General features: G+C 46.0%; 1 protein-coding gene across 2 annotated transcripts in view; it reads right to left on the bottom strand.

Annotated features, from left to right (window-relative positions):
• LOC104315711 (somatomedin-B and thrombospondin type-1 domain-containing protein-like) overlaps positions 1-26,422 on the bottom strand; it is a 40,152-nt gene that overhangs the window by 9,227 nt on the left and 4,503 nt on the right. Inside the window, exon 1 of one of the 2 annotated variants that reach the window (XM_069805725.1) lies at positions 2,668-3,008. The exons of the other annotated variant lie outside the window; for it this stretch is intronic. Within the exon in view, the coding sequence (XP_069661826.1) occupies positions 2,668-2,896 (229 nt within the window). The 5' untranslated portion in view covers positions 2,897-3,008. Of the gene's footprint in view, positions 1-2,667; positions 3,009-26,422 lie in introns of those variants that run through there. 2 annotated transcript variants of the gene reach the window in all.

Below are 26,422 nucleotides of genomic sequence, written 5' to 3' on the forward strand. Positions count from 1 at the left end.
ACCTAACCATCAAGAACAATACCTTTGGAGAAAAACACTTGCAGGTCAGCCTAGACTAATTTTTTTTTTTTTCCCCAAAAAATTTTCTTAGCTGGCTACAGTCCCTCTCCTTGCATTTCTGTACCTTGTGACTGAGCTGGGCCAGTATATGACAGTACACCACACAAGCACTTCTAAGGACATCAAACTTCAGTCACACCAGTGAACAGGTGTCTCATCAGGTTTCCTACTTTGCTGGTTTGGCCATTGAGTGCCTCACACACCCAGTGACCAGCTAAAGGCCAGCACACTCCACCTTCCATGCACTAAGAGAAGGGCTGCCCTTACGAGATATCTTCCACCAAAGTTCCTATGAGTACTCGAGAGGCAAACTACCCAAGGACAGAAACACTGACCCATGATGCTGACCTCACGCACAAGGAATTCCTTGGTTCTGAGTCCAGCTCCACTACCAACCTATCACTCAATTTAAAGATGTGGATGAGCCCATTCAAATCGATTAAGAGTCACTATGCTCAGCACCTTACAGTAACAGACATTTGCACTCCAACTTACAAAGGTATTCAAAAGCCTGAGCCCCACTGATTTCATTGGGACATAAGCTGCTCGATGCTGTTGTGAATCCCAGCCTTTCTGAGCAGCCCAAGCTTGATACTTCAATTTATTCTCCCAGGGAACACGGATAACCCCTAATTACTGCATTACCTCATTTGAAACTGCCCTTGTCTTCAGGAACTTTAGGAAGATCTTTCAAATGCTATTGCTTTTCTTCTTTGTCTAAAGTCACCACAAACAGCTTTTTAAACCTATTCAAAGATTAGGAATTAAATCAATTATCTAAGTAATTGAGAAATTCCATATATGCAGCAATGCACCACAAAAAAAGCCTGTGCACTGGATTGTAGGCTAGCCAACGTTATAATCCTTTTGTGCATCTGATTTATTTGGAATATTCTGCTCTCTTCAGTTTTGTTTGGTGTCAGATATTAATGCCTTTGCCTTAATATTTTGCTTTACAAGTCAGTTTGATAAAGAAGCTCTTTAGTGGTAGGAGAAAGAAAACTCCTGAAAAAAGGCCAGGCTACAAATGCAATACAAGTCAAAGTAGAACTGGGTCCCTTACATGCAGCACAAATGAATCACAAGAAATAATGCAGAAATACCTCACCCTGCACAAAATCCGCTTTCTCGCCTGATCTCCGTAAGCAGGATGCTGTTATTCCTCCGGTGAGCCACAGGATGGCACCGGGCTGGCAGCAAGGGGCTGCAGCTGTGACACCGGTACTGCTGCAAAGGTGCCCAGCACAGAAAAGGAGCAGCAACCGCCCTTTACTATTCCCTCACAATGAGTAACAAGGGCCTGCAAATACATTTTTCTTATTACTCTTCGGTAATATGAAGAACAGACACGAGGGGTTCCTGTCTATCCCAGTTAACCCTGATGACTGCGGAGAGCAGCAGGATTCAGACGCAGCAGTACTGAAGGAGGACTGAACAGCCCAGCCGTGTTCAGACATCAACGGCATTGGGGCATCCAGCACCGACATGCCCCTTCCCTGACAGCCCCAACAGCAGGAGAGAGAGCCAAGCTGCGCCCTCCCTGCAGACCTGGGGTGCCCTGCCTCAGGGCAGGGGTGAGGCAGGTTATGGGATCCTGCGGGCAGCATTTTTCTGCTCGCTGGTCTCTGCCGCACCTGGGAGTTGTTGGTCTGCAGACCCGCCAGCCTGTCCGCATTCACAGACGTAGCTTGTTTAAATCACTTTGGAACGAACTTATTTCCCACCCATTTTCCAGCTCTCTCTTGAAAGGAAAAAGGCAATTAAATCACGGGAATGTCTGCCCATCTGCCTAGAGCAAAACTCCGCTAAGGCACGGCTATGCAGGTTTAAAAAAATAAAAAGGCATTATGTGAGCGGGTACGGCTCCTTGAGGATGCTGTTCATAGGAAGGGAATATGAGATTGCACCACTCAGTAAAATAACTTATCCCCTTAATTCATGTCCGCACTTTAGCGCAAGACATTCATGGAGGGAAGGCTGCTGTGCCCCCCGGGAAGGCAGCGCTGCCCGGGGACCCCGGCACGCAGCTGCACGGGCACTGCAGTCGAGGCTCTCGCCAGACCAAACGCCGGAGCTGCAGGCAGGTGCTGCAGCCGTCCGTGCCTTTTTGCAGGGAAGCACAGCCTAACGGGAGCAGCAGATTTGATCCCATCCGTAACAGTTCAATCCGCAAGAGGGAAAGGGACTGGGGGACCCTGACCCAGTCAGGAAGCGTCCCATTTCACGTTTCTGTCCCGCACAAACACGCCGCATCCCATCCTGACGTGCCCTGCCAGCTACCCGCTCCAGGGGAACCCCAGCACCTCCGAGAACCGCAGCCGAGGTGGGAGCCAAGTGTCCGCAGCATCCCTCCTTCGGCCACCCGCACCCCTGCCTGCCCCCTCTCGCTTTCCCCAGGAGCCAAGCGGAGCCCGGCAGCCAGCCGGAGCCCCCAGGGCAGGCAGGGGCCGGTGGGCTCGGGGGCCGGCGGGGACAGCCGGAGCCCCCAGGGCAGGCAGGGGCCGGTGGGCTCGGGGGCCGGCGGGGACAGCCGGAGCCCCCAGGGCAGGCAGGGGCCGGCGGGGACAGCCGGAGGCGGGAGCGGCCGCAGCCCCGCCGGCCACTCACCTGGGCAGGCCTCGGCGTAGTCGTGGCAGCAGTCGAGGGTGCGGGCGCACGCCTGGTCGCAGTAGCAGGGCCCGTGGGAGCCGTCGGGCCGCCAGCCGAGGCTGAGGCAGGCCGGGTCGCGGCCCGGGCAGCAGAGCCCGCGGGCGGCGCAGCCGGCGTTGGCGCGGCGGGGCAGGGCCGGCAGGGCCAGCAGCGCCAGCAGGGCGGCCCAGCGGGGACACCCCGCCATGGCGGGGCGGCGCCTTCACCGACCTCTGCTCCCCGCGGCCCGGCCCGGTCGTCGGCTGAAAGGCGCCGGGAGCGGGCGCTGAGGGGGGGGGGGGGGGGGGGGGAGGCGGCCCGGCCCGCCTCCCCCGCGCCCCGGCCCCGCCGCTGAACGGGGGACAGGCGGCGGGGCGGGCCGGGCCGGGCCGGGCGGAGCCCCGGGGCCGCCAGCCCGGACGGAGGGGCCGGGGCCGGGCGGCGGAGCGAGCCCCGGGGCCGCTCGGCCTCAGCGGCGGCCCCATCCCGGGCGGAGCGCCCGCTCCTCGCCGCCGGACCGAGGCAGGTGCGGCCCCGGGAGCGGCGCGGCGTGCGCAGCTGTAGCCGGGGCCCTGACAGCGGGCTTACGGCGACAGGCGCTCGTTACACGGGTGCCCTGTAGTTTCCCGACCGTCACGTTTCTTTGCCTTTAACCTTCGTGGCATCTCCCGATGCCTGCGCATCCAATAGTTCCGTTTCTGCAGGCTTGTACAACGAAAGGGTATGATTTCTGCACGGACCGCTAGCACTCGCCAGCTGGAGTATCATAAAGATTACCATCAAAACCCAATTATAGGAGACCACTTTGTGCCAGATTTGACTCCCGCGTACCTCAGGAGCCGTTAAAAACCTGAAGGTACTTCATTCTCAGTACAGCAGCTTGTAAGAAACACGATCCAGCCGGCTATACTGCCTCCCTCCAGAATTACTCTGAATGTTCTGCTTACTTTCAAATGCAAGAAGCTTAAAGTGATTAGAGCTACTCCTGTGAATTATTTAGCTATTCAGTAGGAAGCTAAAGGCTTTACTGTAACTTTTTATCAGACAGACTTGCTCTAAAATATTGATCACAACAGATGTTATACCTTGCTGAATCCCGAACTGGGATTTAGAAAACCCACCCACTGATTTTTTGGAACTGATTATGCTGTTGTGCTAACAGTGGGTATGAGCAGAGTGTTTCCACTTCAGGGAGACTGCAGCAAAGATGCTTCTAGAAAAGCAGAAAAACAGTATTAGAGGACAGGCTAACACCTTCGTCATGTGCAATGCTGAAGGCATGGGAGCAGAGGAGACCTGGCACTGTACCAGCTCAAGCATAACGTGGTAAAATGTTCCAAAAAGATAAGAAATAAAAGGAACTTTCGCTTCTTTGTATGTCAACAGATGTCTGTAGCAAAGGGTAGATGTCTCATTTTCTTGGCAGTGGTCAGATATTGTCACCTTGGAAATCGCACATCCAGCAAATCCTGCAGTGGGCAAGAGACAAAAAGGCCGGGAGAGGAAAGAGAACAGCACTAGAAGTAAGAGGCCATGGGGTCTAGGAAGCAGGAATCTAACAATACCAGGTGTTAATTCCTGCTTCTGCCAATGAGTCACTCACTATGTGACCACAAGTCATTTAATCAATGTATGTCTCATTCTTGATCTAGAACAGGAAGAACATTCAAAAGGAGATTGCATTACTCAGCTAATTAGTCAACACAAACCAGAGGCCTGCGCAGCTCTTGCGCAATTAACTGAGGATCAGTAACAGAGAACGCTTCCCGGGTGTTTCTGTTTCCAGCACTGATGCTGGCATGCTGCAAGTCCCCATGCCAAGAATTGTTGAGGTAGGAGAAACACCTTCACATTATTCTGAGACACACAGAACTGACTGACTGAAAATTAGCTTTAGAAAGCAACGCATCCACATAAAGACTGCAATTTTGACTGACCCTGTGCTGTTAGGAAAATTGGATCTGGGTCCAGACACCTCAGTAGGGTTTATATTCAATCCACCCCCACCTGAAGCTCTTGGGAGCAAACTTTGTTGCTCATCTCACATTCCCAGTCTGAAAGCAGAAGTTCTCCCTTGTTCTGGTCTGACATAGCCCTAGGGGATTTTTTAGGGTTTGGTTTTTTTTTTTCCCCCCCCCTGACAGGCTCTAAAGATGGTAAAGAAGCCAAGCAAAACATGGCCCAAGCCATGCTGGACCACATCAGCCCAGCAACAGTTTTCTTGCAAGACAATTGCCAAGTCTAAAAGTGGGACTGTTGGCCCTATAAGGAATATTGGAGCTAAGCAAGTATGCTTTACAGAAAAGAAATGTGGCTAAGTCCATCTTATAAGGAGAGGTTCAGAAGCAGAACAGCTTGCAGGGCTGTCCTTGGCAGTGGAGACTGTGTCTTCCACCCTACGGGGAACATCAAGAGGCAGCTCACTAGGGCACAGGGAAATGCAGCTTTATCTGCTTGTTCAAACCCAGCTGCTTTCCCGGCTAGCCACACGGGGTTCCTGCCCTCTCATTTTCCTTTGCTTAATTAAGCTGCACTGTGCTGGAGCTGCCACTGACCCAGTTCCCAGAGGCCCTCCTGCTCCCTTCGTTAACTCTGAAGGGTGGGAGGATGTCGCAGATGGAAAGTCCCTTCCAAGGGACAATGGGAAGCTTACTCTCACTTTCACTCTGGATTGTTAATCAGTGACCCTGCCTTCACCACAGGCTGATCCACCCATCTGTGGAATGCTATCCAGTACCAGCCCCTTCTTAAACTTTATTTTGCCATAACTTTACCACCCCCACCTCCCCCCCCCCCAAAAAAAAAAAAAGATTATGTAGCCTGGATAGGATTTACCCTATTCCCAACTGTTCGCCCCTTTGCCTGTACACCCCATCACCTGATAATTTATATATACATTGCAAATGCGTTAGGATAGCAGTATTTTCTTTGTTCTGTGTTTGTACAGCCCTTTGCACTTTATGTCCCTTGTGCAGGACTCGGATTCCTGTGCATTCCAGCAATAAGGAAACTAACAGAGCTATCACTATGCAGGACAAAAAAAAAAAAAAAGTTCTGGTTTGGAGTGTCTGATTTTACTTTCCATTGTCACAGCCAAGTCTGTAAAAGCATGGAAGGAAAGCAGCCAACCAAGTGATCTGATTTCTACAGATATGTGAAGGCCACAGGAGAGCTGGCTGCCACCTCATTCAAACCCTTCTCCAAGCCTATCACAAGGGATGCTCTGCTTGTTCATTATATTTCAGCAAGAAGCACCACCAGTTCACACAAGCTTTCCAGAACATGAGGCAAATCAACAGCAATGGCAACAATACTTGTTCACAAGAAGGCAAAGGTCAGTATTTCTACCTATACTTTTGCTGCTGTGAACAGGTACTAACTTGAAAATCAATTTCTGCAGCAGAGTCTTTTCTGTGGTCTGCTGCCTTTCCTATCTCACGCCTAGAGCATGCAACGGCACACTTTTCCAGGCTTTGCTGGTGAGAGATTTAGCACACATGGTCCTAAACAGACTACGTCCTGCTGGGCATAGAGGAGCACAGGAGGCATTCCAGTTGCACATAGAAACTTTGTTCTCAGCTTTTAAATATCATCAGGGAAGCAGAAAACCCCTCAGAAACTTCAGTGTTTTCAAAGAAAAGCTGGGGCAAATGGTCAAGCTTCCTACAACTAACTAATCAGATAGAAGCAGCAAAACTCCAAAACCAGGAAACCCAGCAAAAGCCTGAGATCTTCTGGGATAGTTGATAATCAGGGGCTTTGCTCTAACCGCAGACAACACTTGTATGAATCAAAACGGAATGCCAACTCTCGTCACCCCTCCACCCTTTGGAAGCTGAGCGCCTAACTTGTAATTATGTAAAAACCTTCCATCCCTTCCTTCCTATCCCATCATCCTGTTTCTGGGGATATCCCCCTTCATGAAATGATGCTGCAGCATCCTCTGAAGCAGGCTGTTTCATTTTCAGCAGTATTTATATTCAGACACAAGCCCTATGTTTCCTCTTGCTCCTCTCAGGCTGCTGCTCTGGCTGAGCAGCAGCATTTGCTCTTATGCCCTGCCTGCCTGAACTGGAGACAAAGTGCAACAGAGGGCCACCAGCATAAATCCAAAGAGAGACCGAACTGCCCCATGTTACTCTTAACTAACTCTCCCTTTCAAACTCTCCATTATGCTTGTGCCTGACTGCTCAGGCAGAATAGGGGCAAGCTGGCCTCATGCCAAGACCAAAGCAACTGCTGTGGTTTTGTGTTCACAGCACTTACCTGATTCTGTAGTTTGCTGAATATTTTCCCATCCCAGACCCTTCGCTCTGTGTGGCAGATAAGAAAAAAAAGCCTCCAGTTCAGGAAAAGCAGGGAACACGTGTGAGAAACTCCTGGCTGTCTCCGAGGTTTTTCCCTGCCTGGCTATTCCACTGAAGCCATTCACCTGAGGTTTTACTGTTTGTTTCATTAAAGTGTTTAACTCCCTTCCCCACGCCCTGGCAGTAGGAAATCTTTGATGCATCTCGGCCCTTCATTCTATCCTAGACGCTGAGGATGCTGCTGTCCTAGTCTTGCCAGCCCCAGCTCTCAACAAATGACCTCAGTGCACACAGCTCTTTCCTAAGACAGGTCAAAGATGTCCTTTCCACAAGCTATTGCAAATTGTCCCTTGACTCCTCAGAGCTGACCTAATCATACCAGAGCAGAAACTGGGATTTGAGCTCAGACTGCTGCTGATAAAAAGCTGCGCATTTATTCATCGACTAGAAAAGCTGCATTGGGTCAAAACAAAGACCTGTCTCCCCCAATATCTGTCTTCAATAGTGGCTAATAGTAGATGCCCAGGAGGGAATATAAGACTGGTTGAATGTATAGTAGTATGCCTCAGTCCGTGTCTTACACAAATTCTCTCTCATCTCATTTTGAGCCCATGTAAACTTTCAGCACCCACAGTCTCTCATGGCAGAATGCCATGCTACACAGGGCATGAAGTTGTTTGAACCTACCATCAGCTAATTTAATTTGAATCCCTAGTTCTTGTATTGGAAGAGACAGGGAACAATCAATTCTCATTTACTTTCTCAAGGCCACTTGGGATTTTATAGATCTCCATTGAATTGTCCCTTAATCATCTCTCCTGCAGGCTGAAGAACCACCCTGCCAGGAAGGGCTGCCTGGCCGGCGATTTGAGTTGGGGAGAGGTGCCACCATCCCAGACTCTGCTGCAGCAGCTCCTCTGCTGTGATCTCTCTGCCACAGCTGCATTTCTAACATCCAGTTCCTCACCTGCTCACCTCACAGGTCCTGCCTCTCTCAAGTCCTTCTTTAGGTTAGCTAACCTTTGGCAACAAAGGAAATCGCTGCTGCAGATGTGGTCTTGCTTTCCCATGCACCCCACTCAGAGTATGAATTAATGCACTTAAGGCCAAGATGAAAACAAATTCACACAGGCAGATAACAAGCTCTTAGTGCTGAGAAAAAGAGAAGTCTCATGTGTGAAAATATCCTAATGCAAGAATTAAGGTTTTTTTCTTTCTTTTGAAAAACTCAAAATAATAATAGTAAGCACTAGAGGAGCTGGCTGATTTACTTTCACACCTGCTCCTGCTTTCTTAAAATCCCTGTCTGCCTGCTTACTCCAGGCACCCCGTGCAGAAAGCCATAATTAAAAACATGTTGGGGGTCAGGAAAGGGAGGAAGACCAAGCACTGAGTCTTAAAAAAGGCTTATTTGAGAAAAGATTCAGGTGGAATTTTCTTTTGTCAAGACCAGTAAGCAAAGAATACATCCACAGGGATCCTAATGCCACTTTAATTGGAGGACTTTCAAACTCTGCACTGCGATTCTCTCCTTCTCAGTGTCCTTTGAGATGTTAGAATAGAAGTAAAAAGACCTTTAAACATAATTCCCCTTCCATACACATCTGCTAGTTTTTAGCACACAGAGACATGGGATAAGAGTTGATACCAAGCAAGATTCAGAGATTTACCTGAAGAAAATCTGAAAAAAAATCAGATTATGAGCCCATGTATTTGAGATTCTTCTGTCTTTTGCCAAAGTGGAGAAGAACATTGAACCAAATAGTCCTAAACTCCACCTGCGAACAAAGCCCACCCAGGAACTGTCCTATACTCTGACAAAGGGATAGGATCTCATTAGGACTGAAGGGTGGTTTGGCCAGCACACCTGAACTGGACTATTGACCCAGGGACCAAAAATCTCTTCTTGTTAGACCTGGACTTTTCTGCATGTGCTCAGGAGGCCAGCAACTGCTGCACACTTCTTCAGATGTGCCTTTGCCGCCCTTGTAAAACTCACCCTCAGCAATGAGAACCACATCAGCTTCCCAGACAGAGTGCATGGAGAGTACTAGAAGAGGGCAGAAGTCTTCTCCAGAGCCCTAATGTACGACCAGCGAGGTCCAAAGCATCTGCTGTTTTTCAGCTCACCAGTTTTGTCCCCAAGACATAGACTCTCGAGGTACTGCCAAGAAAATCCACACCACAGCAGAGCAGTTACTGCTGAGCAAACACCTCCTTGGATTTAAACCCCAAAAGCATTCACCCTGTTGTTCTTCTCAACACGGCAAAACTAGTGTCTCCAGCAGACTCCAACACATGGCAAGTGTAATCTGTTTAGTCTACCTTTTCCTCTCTCATATATAATGCTGCATTATAAGACCATGGGCAAAAGTCAGGCTAGAAGAGAAGTAGGGAAGTCCGCTTCTCTCATTCAGATGTGGCCATAGGCACAAAGAACCCAGGTGTTAGCCTTCTCTCTTCTGCCAAAAGACGCTACACAACCCCATCACATACTGCCTCTTCAGAGAGAACAGGGCTATGACTCACCCCAGGGCATAAAGGAAACAAACTCATTGTCATTAAAAAGCTATTATCTTTAATGAAAGCTGCAGAAGGTTCAAAGTGGCCAGAAGTCTTATTTAGAAAATAGGAAAGATAAATACTTTAATAAAAAGCTTTTAGTGGTTTTCTCTCTGGGTCTTTTGCTTTCCCAAAGAAGAGGAAAGGAAACCAGCCAACTTTTTCTGAACCTGGCACTTTGTTTTCTTTTCCTAAGAGAAAATAAAGGAACATTTTGTGAGACTCTGAGCTATGAGAGAGGACCCTATAAACAAGGTAAGCCGTATTCCTTACCCTAAGCAGAAGAAAAGCCGTGAACAGGTTTGCATTCAAGTCAAACCTGGAATTTTCCTCTAGTCTGTGAAAGTCCAGGGTGACACCTGACTCCACAAAGCATTACTAGGAATCTTTTAAATCCAGAATAACCCCATGACAAGGCACACTCTCTAGCAGAAAGAACACAATGCCTAAAAACCTGTATCAATTCCACAAGCTACATGACCCCCTCCCACATTAAATCAAAAGCAGTGTCTCACTTTTCAGATTCCTCCCAAACTAGCTCCATTCTCATGGTTTCACCAGCTGCCTCCACAGACAGCTGCCTCCTCGTTCAGCCCTTGCACCTTTGCATCCTCCTCCAGCAACACTTCTGCAGCCCACGCCACACTGTGAGATGGCTGCAGGAGCAGCAGACAGCAGCAGCCTTCCCTCCCTTCACTGACTCGGGCTGCAGCTCAGTGCCTCCTGCTTCTATAGCCCGTGGGATTTTGGTGCTGGTGTTTAAGGATGGAAGAGATCAACAGGGACACGTATAATACAGCCAGGGACTTCTCCCAGCAGGTCTTTCCTTACTCCAAAGAACCTGTGGCTCACCTAGAAGATGAAACTTTTTGTCTTCTTTAGCACAGACCATTTTACTCCCTTCCTATGAGGAATCTCCAAGTGTGCATGAGAAGGTACAGAAGAAATAAGAAATGCACGCATATCGCAGAAACAGCAGCCCAGTTCACACCCCACAAAATCAGCCTTCCCAGTCACTGTCAGATCATCCTGTCTCACCTAAGTTGATCACTTTCACTAATGTGTTCTCAACGTAAGAGTCTGGGACTCTGGGCCACCATTTCTCCTTCTCTTTAGTCACAAGGCAACAGTTGCAAATTGGCATAGGCCAGAATCCAGACACCTTCATTTTTTCACAAGTGGCTACTGATAAGATTAAGATGAAATAGCTAAAACGTCTTCATTTTCTGTAACTGATAAATCTAAAAGAAACATCAAAGTTTTTTTTACAATGGTTTTCCTATAAGAGACAACAAAAAATAGATATTGTCCTTCCATGCAGCATAAGACTCCGGATAAATTAATCCACCCACAGCTAAAGAAAACCCCATTTATTTAACGAATTGTCAAGTCAGTTGAGCTGCTTTATGAGTCAGCAATTGCAAACGGGCCACATGCAAGTTGCAGCATCAGCCTTCAGGGTGACACAGTACCACTTGTCCTCTGGGACCCTGTGGTGGTGAATTTCTTCTCCCTCTCCAGGATGATTTACAAACTTGGGAAGTCTCACTAGTCCTTAGCATAAGTAATGAGTTCGGCAGTTAAGCGACCCTTGACTGTGCCCCGAACTCTTACACAGCTGAGACAGGGAGTTATGCTGTGCGGCTCAAGGACTCCTGCTGCCCGGCGGAGGCAGGGGACAGGAGTAGAGATAGCCAGTTCTCTCTCATAACAACCTTGAGACATTACAGTCTTCCCCTGACAATCTTGGAGCATCCCATATCTATGTTTTAAGTTATTCACAGACAGCCTCAGAGCTTTCCTTAACTGCACGTGAAATGGTACCAGCGCAGCTGGGATTCCACCAATTTTTTGATGACAAAAGTCAATCATCTCCCGAACCTATAAACAGCGGTACTAAGTGATGCCCTTTGAGCTCTCCTGGACCGCAGTGGGCTGTGACCAGCATCTCCCTCCGAGTGGGATGCCTCTGAGGTCGCAAACTTTCCTGTTTGTGAAAATCTGAGGTATGTTGCCAAAAGCTGATATGACCTGGGCTGATTTTCTCTGTTCCTTGAGGCTTGACCCTTCACCTGTTGAGAAAGATGCCGAAGCGTTTGACCTGAATCTTTTCAGTGGCCTCGAGGGGAATTTTTAACAGGTATACCTCTTTTACTCTCTTATATGTATGTCTCTTAGTGTCTTTATGCATGCATGTGTACTAGCCTGCATAATCTATAGTAAGTATATTATAGCAAGTATATTATAAGTTATTACTTTCAAATTTATACTTAAATTACTGTTGTGAATCTTATTCAACTGTGAATGAATTTTGGGCTGCTATTATACTCATAATCCCTTTAGATATAAACCGTTGACCAAGTCTGGGACTAGGAGTCAATCCAGCCACACCTAGACTCTAACAGGAGTTTAGAAAGCAAGGGGGTCTTCTCTGAACCTCGTGACTCAACGGGAGAGTCTCCCCTACTTTTCCACATTCCCGATCTTTGCACAAATCACAAGAAATTAATTCCAACTCAATTTTTATTTGTAATATTTCTTTTTACCCTATTACATTTTTGGTCTCTATATACATAAGTTTAGTCTGATTCTAACTTAATTTTCCTGAGTGCATTTCATCCACGTACTAAGTAATAGGGCAAACCTTGGCATCGAATTCTGTGAAGCCGCACTTTCATATAAATTTCTATTAAATCATTTTTCTATTGTTAATACAATTGGAAGTGATTCTTTAAGCAGTCCAACCCCCTCCTCTCTCTTATTCCCCCAGCAACAGACCCTGTACAACGCAGGAACAGTTGGGAATAGTCTTCAGTACGGTTTCTTCAATGCAGTTATCACCCAGGCCATGCATTTTTCACTCTGCTAAATCTCTCCCCAGATGTTAGGCAGAAAAGCAAACCAAGTGGAAAGCAGATCCTAAAGTGCTATAGATGCTGCTTAAACAGGACGCTGAGGTGTCTCTCTAAATTGAAGAGCATGCTTAAAATACAGTACTTGAAATACTACTCTGCACACAGACATAACTGTTTGATTAACTAGGCTCTGTAATGAGCTATACAAGCTGCAAAAGAAAGCAGATACACTTACTATTACTGTTCCTGTTTTTAAGTTGCAAGTTCATTGCACATCCTAAGAAACCTTGGCTTTAAATAAATCTCTCCAATAAACTGAACACATGTTAGTATTTGACTGAGGTGAAATTTGAAAGACAATTGGTTTAGTACCAATGTACATTTCAGAAATTTAAATTGCCCCATTGGAAAATGGTTGAGTATTGCCAACAATAGCCAAGCTTTTAGCTGACACTGCTCACTGCTAACTACATTAACAGAAAGAGCAACTGATTTCTGATTACACTGCCTGAATCTGCAGTCCAGGTGCTGCCTGTATCACACAGTCACACTGACTTTGTTTTATACACGTCAGATTGTCAAGAAGCCAAAGAGGCCAGAGCGCAGACCCCAGTTTAATCTCTGCTGTGCAGAGTTCCTGGAGTCCACAAAGGGGAAGACTCCTGGTCTGATCCACACCTCTGCCTGGCAGAGATAATCTTAGTGCATTGCATCTCATGGATGCAATGAGTCAGACACATCTGGTGCAATCTGCCTACCAAGTGGCATGAAAATTACTGTTTCAATGTTGTAAGCAAAGCCTGATCCTGCTGGGTCCTATCGACCGAGTAGGCTTTGTTTGTGCTGGCAGTTTCCCATCATCACTGGGTCTTCTCACTGGACCAAGCATTTGTAGGACTAGACCCATAGCAAGTAAGTCCTACTTTCTGGGCCCCTCCTCAGCTTTGGAGCTACACTGCCTCTTGAAATGTACCCATTTCCCCTTGCTTTAACAGGAGAAAGGTAGTAAATTGACCCTTGTAAAGTTACAGCTAATCTATAAAGAAGCAGATGTTTATTTGCAATAGGGTACCACTTAGGTGATGAAACCAGAGGCCTTCTCTACAATGGGTATTTCCACAAGAGATTCAAGGCCACCCACATGCACAAATTCACTCCCTGCAGATGATAGCTGAACACTTCACAGAACATTAAGAAGCAGCACAGAAACTTGATGAAAAATAGAGCTAAAAACCAAAGCATTGACCCAAACTCACAGAAGTAACCTCTCAGCACGGAGGGTTCTTTTTGTGACTGGCATTTCTGAGTGCAACTAGGAAGCAGCATGCAGTAATAGCAGAGATGAAAATAAACAGAACCTGTAACACTACCTCACCTATTTAACAGCTTTATTCAATTGATACAATCAACATGACAGAAATGGTCATGTTTATTTTCTTAAAAGAGACCAGAAGCTGTCGTGGGCACAGGAAGGCATTGACCAGTCAAGCACTCATGTCTCTTGGGCAAAACCAAGTCACCAGGGCACTCTGTACTTTGCAATTTAGTAAATGCAAAGAGGAAAAGATTTTGCTTTATTTTACTTGGAATAAGGTTCACTGGTTTTTTTTCCCCTCTCCTCTAGAAATTAACTTTTTTACTATTTCAACACTATTTCAGCTGTGCCCAGGTTTGAATTATAGAACTCTGGGAGAAACTTAATTTACCTCCTCAAAGCACATTCCTCTTTTCAATACCCAGGCTCCTACTCAGATTCATGAAAAATGATGCCATAAATTACAACATGAAGAAAAAATCTTGTAAACAACAAGATAAAGAAATTAAGTGTGTGAGGAAAACATTTCTTTTCCCTTCGCTATTAAAGTGTTTTATATAAACAAGCTGTAAAACTCCACCAAGGTATTTCCAATGGAATTTAGTTTTCATTGCTAAGAAACTTGCTATATTTTTCTTACAGTAACTGTGGAAAGTAGCTTATTAAAGAACCCCTAGTGCCTTGTGGAAAGATATGGGGTAGAAAAAGTTTGATCTAAAACAATTCAGCAGATGGAGATGTTTCTAGACAGCATGTTCAGAAGACTGCAGTGTGGGAGTCCTTTATTTCTTATCAGTAAGGATAATTGCATGAAAAGAGGGGTTTCCTGTTATTCTCATATCAGCAGGTGCATTCTTTTGTTGATGAAAATCACCATTAGTCACCATGGAAGTTTTAACAGTGATACAAGCAGAGGATGCTAAGATTTGGGAAGAACGGGTTAACTGCACCTTCTCCTTCTGTTTTTTTTCTGAACTGTTTTTGCCCTGGGACCTCACAACAAGTTTACACAGGCAGACTACCGAGTCCAATTCTTCAGGTCTTCTGGTAGGATCTGCCCTTTAGCCTATTGCCTGCAGGATGTGGGCCACAAGTCCCTACATATTTTCTACAGTGTAGAGATCACTAGCAATTTTTGACAAGTTAGATTAATTGTGCTATGGATGGTAAAGGAATGCATTTTGCTGAATGACTAGAGCTGCCTACAGACCTCACAGCTATTGTTCAGTAGCTGGACCGGGATTTTATCCTAACACGTCACAGAGAAACAAGTTAAGAGCTTTTTTGGTTTCTTTTCCCAAAACTGTATTTCCATGGACCTATGTGACCCTGCCAAGTTGCTTTAAAAATCAATAGAAGTGTTGTACATTTCTGTTCCATCTGCAGCATAGCATTGCTATCAACACTGTCTGACTCACAGCCTTAAAGAAAACAGTCAGAAGTAGACATCTGGATGACAGAAGAGGTCACTAGACTTTAAATAATGACATTCTGAAGGGAGTTTTAATAACATTCCTAATGAGTCCAAGAAATTGGCATTATAAGCCCAAATCACCTCAATACTATCTCTGAATACTCATTTTGTATCTCTGCCCATAATGAAAATAAAGCTTAACAGTATTCAACATGGCCAAAGGAAAGGGAGCCACAAAAACAGCTCACAAGCACCACAAATCTAAATCTTGAGGAAACTTCCATGTGTGAAATTCAGATTTTAAAAATTATAATCATGTTGATAATCACATCTTGAACCCATGGTGATACTCAGTGCTTTGGAAAGGGAGATGGATGAAAAATGATCCGCAAAGGCTTTTCCAATGCCTGGCCCCATCCATGCAACCAGCTTGTAGCCACTAGACATTGCTTGTATGCCATCCCCTCACTGAAGAGGCTGGGCATGATGATTTTAATGGATGTGGCCAAGACACTGAGGAATCCGTATTTATGGCAAAAAATCTGACAGTTTCTGCCAGCCATGATGAACTGAACCAGTGACTTCAACTCAGTTCATAGCAAGTGCACAGCTCCTTCCACCTCCATACACCCTTGTGACAGAGAGCCTGATGAAGCTTTAGTCTCCTTGGATGTCAGAAATACATGGACAATCAAAAACCTAATTCACTTGAACTATTACCAGTTTCCACATGTATGTTTGTGTTAAATAACTTGGTTGTCCATGCAACAGCAAACAGACTGGCAACGTATGTTGGATGTACAATAGATGACACCTTTCAGCAGGCAATATTTGGCCTACGTGGTCAGTCTGTTAGACAGGAGCTGTCTGAAGCTCGGTTTTGCTTCTTGCCTTATGTATCATTTATAGGACTTGCTTCCAGACTACACGTTCCCTTTTCCAGTGGACTCACTGCCTTGAACACCAAAAATTGAAAAGAACTGAAAGCATAAGGTGTTACAGTTCAGACTAAGAGCTACAGCTTATTTGTACCATCAGTGAACTAGGATCAGACAGAAGAGGCTGCCCAGGGATTATATTTGCCCAGTAAAACATGTTATCAACATTCAGCATGAAAGCAACCCCTACCTACAACCACCACCTTGACTTAGGTACAAAAAGCTCAGCTATGGGAAAATTGTGTAACTGCTGTTTATTTAACGACCACCTTGAAGGCAAAAACAAAACAAAAGAAGCTCACCCCATGAGATCTTTCCACCTCCACATGCTCAGTGCTCTGATAATAACAGGTCTCTGAATAAGACGACATGAAGATTATAAGGCTATTGCTAAGGGGCTGGATTCACTATTGTAATAAAGAAAATTTTTCTTAGCTGTCCTCTAATCCAGATGCTTACACAGCTACTGAGCTTCCTGGAGAGACTACCTCTTACACTGCTACCACTTAGGCTCTAACTCACCATTATACCAGCATAAACCTGCACCACGTTAGTATAAAACCACAGCTGACTCAAGTAGTATCTCTTACCAGGACTACACAGTCCAGTTGTACACAGTCCTTTGCAACATGGTCCAAAGGGGCCAAAACCCATTTTTGCTTCTACAAGTTAGACTGCCAACTGATCTGCTTTAGACAACTCACAACTAACTTTGACAGCAACTTGGATGAGTTACAGCTGCAGAAGCCAAGAGCTAGAGCACCGTGCACATGCATACAGATCTCACAGGACATGGGGACTGTTCCTACTGTTCCAGCTCCTGAGGTCTTTGCTCCCAGTATGAGGGAAATGAAGATGAGTAAACCCTGTGAGATCCTGTCTTCCGTTAGCCTTGCAGACCTCTCATGCAGCTTTATATCTTCATTCTCCCACCTCTTGAGCCACAGTTGAGGGAACAACAATGCTGTGATGGATAGACAGACTCCTGCCATCAGACAGAGGGGATATCTGACAACACCCAGATAAGGGTGAGCTCTCGTCTTCAGTGTGAGGGAAAATCATTAGGCTCATCCATGGATACGTGCCTTTGCCAGATACCCTGTCAGAATTCAGAGAGGGAGAAGGCAGCTCATGGGAGACTGTGACCTTTCCATTTTCTTTAAAGAAAAAATAAAAATAAATAATTAAAAAAGGAGAAAAACAGCAGGAGGGAGAACCCACCAACGCCACTTCCAGAATCCTGCAACACAAAGTAAGAGGCACCCACTTGCAACTTGGAAGGAAAAGGCTGCATCACATCTCTCAGGCAACAGGCTGTGACATCCTTTGTGCCTGTTGCATCCAGTTCACATAGCATGGTGAACCCTGCACCCAACAGCTATGCCCCAAGTCTGGCAGTCAGACAGAGCCCTGATTCTGCTTTGTCACTGAGAAAATCCATCTGTGCTTCCCCCCTGCTCTGCTCTAGTCCTGCAAGTACTTTCCTCCAGGACGGCGGGGGGGGAAGGCAGGAAAAGAACATCAAGGACTAGATTTGTATCTGCTTGATAAACTAACAAGATGACTCAGAAGTTGACCCCTTCTCACCAAGCCTTCCACTTGCCAAAGGGCTATGCAACAGCAGGTCTACCTGGTCAGCTCTGCTAGAAAAAAAGCCAGGTTTGCATGCAAATACATTCACCAAGTCACTGTAACTCATGCTGAGACCTGATCAGCATTCCTCTCACCCCCACCAATGTTGCTACTTACCTTTACAGCCAGCAACCTCACTCACAAGGGCTTCAACACCACTTTGGTACCCAGCATATCATCCAGGACCAAAGGAAAGACTGAGTCCTGGTTTTGGCTGGGATAGAGTTAATTTTCTTCCTAGTAGCTGGTACAGTGCTGTTTTGAGTTTAGTATGAGAATAATGTTGATAACACGCTGATGTTTTTATTGTTGCTAAGTAGCACTTATCCCAAGTTAAGGATTTTTCAGTTTCCCATGCTCTGCCAGCAAGCAGGTGCACAAGCTCGGAGGGAACATAGCCAGGACAGCTGACCTGAACTAGCCAAAAGGATATTCCGTACCATAGAACATCATGTTCAGTATATAAACTGGGGGGAGTTGGCTGGGAGGGACGGATCACTGCTCAGGCATTGGTCAGTGCATGGTGAACAATTCCATTGTGCATCACTTGTCTTTTCTTGAATCTAATTTTTCTCTTTTTGTTATATTCCTTTTCATTACAATAACTATTATTGTTATATTATTATTATTATTGTTATTATATTTTAGTTATTAATCTGTTCTTATCTTAACCCATGAGTTTGATTTTTTTTTTTATTTTTTTTTTTACAATTTTCCTCCCCATCCTTGTCAGGCATTGGAACAGGCTGAGTCACCATCCCTGGAGGTGTTCAAAAAACATGTAGATGTGGCACTTCAGGACATGGTTTAGTGGGCATAGTGGTATTGGGTTGACAGTTGGACTCAATGATCTTAAAGGTCTTTTCCAACCTAAACAATTCTATGATTCTATGATCCCACTGGGAGGAAGGAGGAGTGAGCAAGTGGCTGCATGGTGTTTAGTTTCTGGCTGGGGTTAAACCATGACAGACTGGCAGAGATTATGTGTCATAGGTCGGAGAAGTGACAGAGAGGGTTTACAGAAGGAAATCATGACCAGCAGCACAAAATATGTGTCACCCTCGTGACACAACAGTAGCTGTTGTGAAGCATGTGCCTGACGTACAGGTTTAGGTTGGTTCCTAGCTTACAAGAGATGCACATTGCTGTTAGCACCTTTGGCAACCACCTTTTTCTCCAGGTGGTTTTCCCAAGCCCTACTAAGGTGTTTCCACAGCAATATAAATTGCTGACTAACAAAACTCCTCAGACACTTCCAGTCCTCCTCTGTAGATTTCGAAGAAAATTGCACCTATAAATATCCTGCTATAAAAGAGTGACAGTGAATACTCAAAGGAAAAGTCTGCTTTGAACTGCTGGTGTCACGGGCCTGATCCACACCCACTGAAAAATGGATTCACTCTCAAGACAAACCTTCCTCCATGAGTGCTATATCTCAGGGAAAAAATAAGTTTTTATCTCCTCTTGGTAGACAAAATTCTTGCAAACAGGAATGGAGACTAAGCCAGTGTAACATGTAACAATTACAGCAACACCCTGGTGTGCCTGCAGATGGTTTGCAACCATTTGCATGAGATAGCAACCATCTTTCTTCATCAGCAGGCCATTAAATTCTCCAGCTGGATTTGGGAAAATTGGTGAGGGTAAGGCAATGTCTACCATTGGCACAGCTGTGCAGCACAAAGAAAGTATACATACTCCAAGCTGCTAAACAAGGGCAGAGGTACGACTTAGTATTTCTTCTCACTGAGAAATGGTATCCAGAAATTAGCTGCTGCCTACAGGCCGGGTTCTATCCTGGACCCATGTGCAAGCATTCCACTATCTGTGGGAGGATCAAAAGCACGAGCCTCGCCCTTTCAGTTAAAGAGCTGCCCTGAACCAGAAGCAGTACGGTCTTGAAGACATTGCGGCCACCCACAGCGGGAAATGTAAGCATGTGTGGAGCAGAAAGCACGTGTGGTACTCTGGGCCAGCCCCTGGGTGCTGACACACTGCCCCAGCTTCGGAGAGCAGCTTCCAGGAACAGGCTTCAGGGAATCCACCTGGGCAAGCAGCACCACATGGGGCTGCATCTGCTTACCCACCACCCTCATGCACCAGCTGAGCCTCCTCAGCCCACTGGAAGGACACCTGCCACCCTGTCGGAGATGGGAAATGTGCCTTGCTTCTTCGTGCAGTCAATGCTGAGACCACTTCTCCAAAAGTTTGTCTGGCCCTGGACATCCTCGCTGAGAAAGGTTACATGAACCCAAGGGAGTCTATGCAAAGTAGAGAAATGAGGACAGCCCCTGGCTTTAATATTTGCTTTGAGAAAAGACTAGGGAAGTCAAGCTTATTCTCAGCACTAGAGGGAAGACTTCAAGGTGACCCAGCCACAGCATCCAAAACTGAACAGAGCAAGCGACAGGCACAGTGAACTGCAGACTATCCAGTGGACATTTTTCAAAATACAACACTGAAGAAATCAGGCAGATTCTCAGGTAACATAGACAGAAATGGCTCTGAACCTCTTTCCATGAACCCAAATCAACCTTAGGGAATATAATGGAATTGCTGCGATTTACAAACACCATGAATATGGTCTAGCACAATGACTATTTTTACCCATCACCAAGACAACTCTGTTACTACGTGCAAGCTGCCAGGTGTTTCCCATCCACATCATAAAGGACTTGAGCCCATTTCAGTCACTGGAAGCCCTGTGGCAAGGGCTGCATCCAGTCCTTGCTAGCCTCACATTGGCACTGAGCAGAGAAACAGGTGAAGATAATTTCTTCAGACCCAAGAGTACCTGTTTCTGTAAATGTGAAGAGAACCATCTCCAGCACTTTTCTCTAGAGTTTAATTTACTGTGGAACAATCTAGAAGGCTTTAGCACCAGTCTCTGGTAGGTATCATGTTGCAAAGGGGAGATTTTGGTGGTGTGTGCTGGGAACCTTGGCAGAAAGCTAGAGCTCCAGAGAGAGCACCAGGCCTCCCCCTACACAGCGAGCTGAACCCGAGCATCAACCAGGCAGTCTGAGCAAGAAAAGTCACAGCAGGGAGCAGAGGGACATAAACTGCAGTTTTCTGCAAGATGAAGGCTGACAGAAGACAGCCAGGGCAGTGCCAAAGGGTATCAGCACTATCTGCACCCTATGCCCAACGCTTGGATGGGAAAGCGCCTGGGAACCCTAGGTGCTATAACAAACCAGCAGTTCCCACAGCACCAGAGACTTGGGCTGCACCAAGACACTTGGCTTCACCCCAACCACTGCAAGGGATCTGGCAAAAAGGGTGGAAGACCAACAGAAGTCTATAGCTGCAGAACATCTCTTTAAAACACTCCTTCAAACCCTCTCCTTCAAAAAAAGTCTTCCCCTTACTGCCTGTGGGGCAATCTGAGTGTCCTGAAACATGGGTCTTCCTAGGGCAATCACAAAACCAAGTTTTGCTTCGTTGCTGTCCATGATAACATCTAGCCTGTCAACACAACTGATGTGTCAGATAACTTAATCCATCACTGAGCAGAGAAGGAGGCAGAGGAAATAACACAAAAAGTAGAAGCAGCAATGAATGCAATGAATAAATGGACTGTGCTATCCCATAAACTAATGCAGCCACTTAACAGATGGGTCTAAAAGGAATATAATAATCACCATGCAGTCAAAAAGATGCCTGGGTCTTTGGGAATACAAATGTTAAACCTCTCACTGTGTATGAAAACATGCCTATTAAAAGCAACATCAGACAGAGAAATAATCTGTGCTATTTTCCTCTCAAATGCTCATGGCACCAAGAAACAGAGCTGTTAGAGAAAAGTAAACATTTACTTAAACATACCAGCCCCTGAGTGACTCCAGATTTCGGTTTTAGAAAGTTACACAAGTACATACAGCATCATCTGTTCCTGCTGTAATTGACAGAACTGACAATTCTCGCCTTCGTCCTCACTGTCCTGCTCAACCACTTCACAGCAGCAGAATATAAGCTCTGGACACACTGTGATTATCCTTTGCCAGCCTCTGAGAGCTAGTAGGGAGCGGTCTGTGCACAGAAAAAGCTCTAAGTCAGCCATTGTCCAAAACATACTTCCTGGCCCTCATCTCCTCATTCAAAACACCCAGCAGACACACTCAGGAGTTGACCAGGGCCTGCAAGAGTCAGGCAAGCAATGGGGCAACAAATGCCAAGGACAGCTCTGAGGAAGAAAGCTGAGCTACAAATTGCTTTAAATTCAGTGTTAAACCACCCCCCCACACACCTCACCCCATCTTTTATCAAAGGGCTGTATCAAGACATTTTCAAATGGGGTGATCGTACGTCCATGCTTGATACAGACAATAAAGTTCGATGGTTTCTCTAACTGGGAGGCATACTTCATTACTTGGCTGTAACACAGTAGTACTAGGAAGTCCATTGCAGCTCAAGTTTTTTAACAGCTCACAGTTACACACAGGAAAATTACCTGAGCTCATAGCACACCGCATTGCTGAGAGCCCATAGCTGGCCACGGCCAAGTTCAGCCAGCTCTCCATTACCAAGGGTGTTTGGAGAAGCAGCAGAAGGTAGGATATCCTGTATTACAGAAAAAAAGATGTTCTACTACTAAAGAACATGACCCCCAGCCTGTGTTTACCAGCTGCACCTACCATTTACCCTCATTTTGCTGAAACTCTGCCCAGAGAGAGTTTTGGTAAAGGCAGCCATGATCACATTTTTGAGCATGGTATGTGGGAATTTGGAGCAAAGGTGTGGAAGGAGTGCCAGGGGACAGGATGCTCTCTAGACCCAAACTAGTTCCAGAACAGAGACAGATGTAAAATGAAACCACACCTAAGGTGCCTGGCTGTTTGCAGGCATATCAGAAACTCCAGCAGATGAAAGCTTTGAAACAAAAGCCTATCAGTACAGAAGAACTCCTCCACTTCTACTCCTCTAAATAAAAGCCTCTGGCAAGTTCAGATGTTACTTTTCGTGTCTGTCTCCACTTTGTCACACTTCTTGTTCTTACAGATAAGCTAATGACCACTGGTCCAGAGGTTTACTACAGCACACCACTGTAGTGACAAGGTGAAAGCATCTTAACTATATACACACAGGGAACAACTCAAACAGTTTGATGCAGAAACTCCATCTGGCCCTTACTAAGCTTTGGGCAACGCATGCACACAGCACCCCCTACAGCTGCCGGGTCAGAGGAGACCTCCAGATTCAGTTCTCACGCAGTTCAGTGCTTCCAACCAGCCTCTGCATCCAGACTAGAGAGCATTTACGGGTTGCCTACAATGGATCAGTTATCTTCAGACAGTTTTGTCTTCCATCCCTATGCATACGTGCAATAGCAGCAGTGTTTGAATCCTGGCCTGAGCAACTTTTCTTGGAGAGGTAATAAAACATGCAAAGAACATGTTCCAGCTACATCTGTCCTTACAGCTCCCACTGGACAACCAGCACTCTCCACTTCCTGAAGTACACTTGCTGGTAAGTATGCTCATTATGAAAGTAATTACCTTAGCAGCAGTTCTGATCCCTCATCAATATATTGTTTCAGGAGATCATGCTCCTTACATTAAGTGAATGAGAAAAATCTCTATCCAGTTTAATGGAAGACTGCTCTGAATGCTGATGAATAGCTAATTTTCCATTGTTGCTGTTTCCTACTAAACATATATGTCAAAGGCCACTATCAGCTCAGATACCAAATCCCCTCCCGTAATCACTGAAACTGTTATTTATGCTTTTAAGTAGCAGAAATACCCTCTAAACTTATAACTGCTGTAAATATCTTCCAACCCATTACAGTATTAGTTAGGCTGTTGCTATCAGGCAGTAAAAATAACACAGCAGTACTTCAAATGCTGCAGGAAATCATTCCTTAAATGTTTCCTCAGCCTGTTATCCATGCCTCACTTTTGCCCTTCAGCTACTTCAAGCTGCATTGTCACCACTGGGTTAGCTAGCTCACTGCAGCCCCTGCGTGTGCACCCAGCTGCTTTCAGGCAGCAGCCCCTTGGTTGGCATTTAGCATGGACAACCCATCGGTTACAGGCTTCCACAGGCCCAGAACTAGCAACGCAGGAACCTTCAACAGCTGCCAGGTGGCCCTGCTCCTCAGGAGCCTAATGAGGCCGCGGGGGGATTAGTTTTTAACCCCATCCCTAATGCACATACCTGCTGCGCTACTGCCCAACAGCAGCACATGGGGAACAGCTACTTCCATCGTTAGGGCTGGGGTTTGAATCTGAACCTGCTGTCTGAGACACTGCAGGTTAGTATCTATCCCAATTCTTCTCATGAGCTTTATCTGAAGGAGCAATTTACTTCATTTGCATTGCCAGTGGGGTGTACAAATGCTACCAGACCAGGACCTGCATGAGACATCTGCCAAGGCCTGTTTGACTACATCACGCAGACACCACTCCTGACTGCCAGGCTAATGGGCACAGCAGATGGAGAATGCCTTCTCCCTCCCTGCAGAACAGACTTGCCACCGTTCAACACCTCTATGTGTGCAGACATTGTGCAGCACAGGTGCGTTGACCCAGATTTTTCACCCCTACTGAGGCCCGATGTGTACAGCCAGTTGATCTGGGATATGGAAGTCAGAGGTACGGGAAGCAATACATCTTCAGGCTCTTGACTACCTCTCTGGTATTAGGAAATTAGGCATTAGAAAAGCCTTTAGCTTCTCATTTAGTGGTTCCCTACTTCAGCACATATGTACAATTTATTTCATTCTCCTGCTCTGCAAACCTGGAAGTTTGCCAAAGAGCATCCAGGGGAAGACTGCAGGATCTGAATGAACATCTGTCACCAAGTCTCTCTAGCCAGAAGCAGTCATTCCTGTGAGCTGAACACACCGCACAAGGGAAACGTCCATAGCCTCACAGAAGCTGACATCAGCTTCCATTCCTTCCCAGACTGCTGTCACTTTTCTGTAAGACTCATGTACAGAAGAATTTGCAAAGCCAGTGACTTACCTGGGAACATGCTAATGCACACCTTTTACCAAGCCAGCTAAAATCCCAGCTGACTCATGTTCTACACCAGCTGCTCCCTGCACAGGATCTAAGGGAGAAGCTGAGGGACAGCCCTTGTCCAAATAGAAACAAAGTGCAGACTACGCCTCTCCTCTTGGTCCAGAAGACAGACCTGTTGTCGAACTTTAGCACCCAGCTGTTTACCTACAGAGAACTGTGCCCTAATGATGCTTCCTGCAGCACAGCAGCAGCCACAAGTCTCAGCTAAGCACTTTTACTTCAGGGTATCCGAAAAAGCTATATTGCCATGAGATCACGCCCCTTTCTCCTAGCTTGAAGCAGCAGGCAGCTCCATGTAAGCAATCACTACAAAGAAGCACTGTTGCCATCCAACTCCCCAAAACAATTACGAGATCCAGAAATGGGCTGTAAAAAGCATGTAAAGAGAATTTCAGTCGCCAGCTGAATTCACCCAGTACTCAGATTTTATTGAAAATAAGACTCTAAACGGTACAGAAACGCACACTGCACTGCAGCATCCAAGATGCCCCTTCCCACTTTACAGGCTGCCAATGATACATTACTAAAGCTTTCTGGATGACAGGGGAGAGCCAAGACTTGAATCCCCCTCTCGTTACACAGAAGGCCATCCTCCCATACTTGACAGTCACTCTCTAAGGAGAGGCTTCCTTACTTTTAATGATTATGGTAGGATAACACTAGCTGTCAGGTGGCGAATGCAGCCCTTGCAGACAAAAGCATCCAATTACACTAAAAATGCAGCAAGTTCCAGAATCCATTACCGTTAAATGCCTCATACCAAGAAAAATAACACCCTCCATCTGTAAGTTGGCAGGACACCAGTTTATCACTCCTGCTAGCTCTGAGAAAAGACCAGAGCTGTTGCAGGGCGATGTGAATGCTGTAGCTTGGACAAGCGATCACAGCCAGTAGCATGGAGAGGGACATCATTAGCAGAAGACAGCTTTCTGCTAGTACACTGAAATCACAGCAGATCCCAGGTCAACTTCTGACAAATCTCAACCTGTCAAGAAAACAGCCAACATTGTCAGTCCACTCTATCAGAAACAGCAAGTATATAGCTCTCAAATCCCCCCCCACGCACACTATTAGACAGCAAGGGGTGCTCTGCAAACAGCAAAAACTTCCTCACTGCTAGGCACTCCAAATAGATGCACTCATAAAACTGCATGGTGGGAGCTTTTAGAGTACTACTTCATAAAAGCCTTGGGGAGCTGACTGAGCAGAGAGTGCCAGAGTAACATATCTGGTCAGCTCTACAGCTTCACCATCTGACACAGACCACTCGTGCTCCTTTTGAATTCAAGAGTGCCATATAAAAAGGTCATTTATGCTCTTCATAGATACAGGCTACCAAGGAGATTTCAGCCTCCTTAGAGCTTCTATAGCTGCACAACAGGCACCTGAACAGCAACAGAAGGCTGTAACTGAATGAAGTCAGTGACAATAGCTTTTTATCCCATGAAGTTCTGTTAAGCACATTTTCTAGAGCATTAGTGAAATCCTAATCAAAGAAGATGTCACATCATTGATCTTCTATTAAAAAAAAAAAAACAGGAAGAAAAAGAACACCAAAAGCAATCCCTCTCTTGCAAATAGACACATTGCTGGAAGTTGACTTTCATCCACACCTCAAGGCGTTGAGAACCTCCCATTCAAAGGGAAAAAATACCACACACACCCCCCCCAAAAGAACACAAATAT

Source organism: Haliaeetus albicilla, chromosome 2 (genome assembly GCF_947461875.1).
Source record: "Haliaeetus albicilla chromosome 2, bHalAlb1.1, whole genome shotgun sequence".
NCBI classification, from domain to species: Eukaryota; Metazoa; Chordata; class Aves; order Accipitriformes; family Accipitridae; genus Haliaeetus; species Haliaeetus albicilla.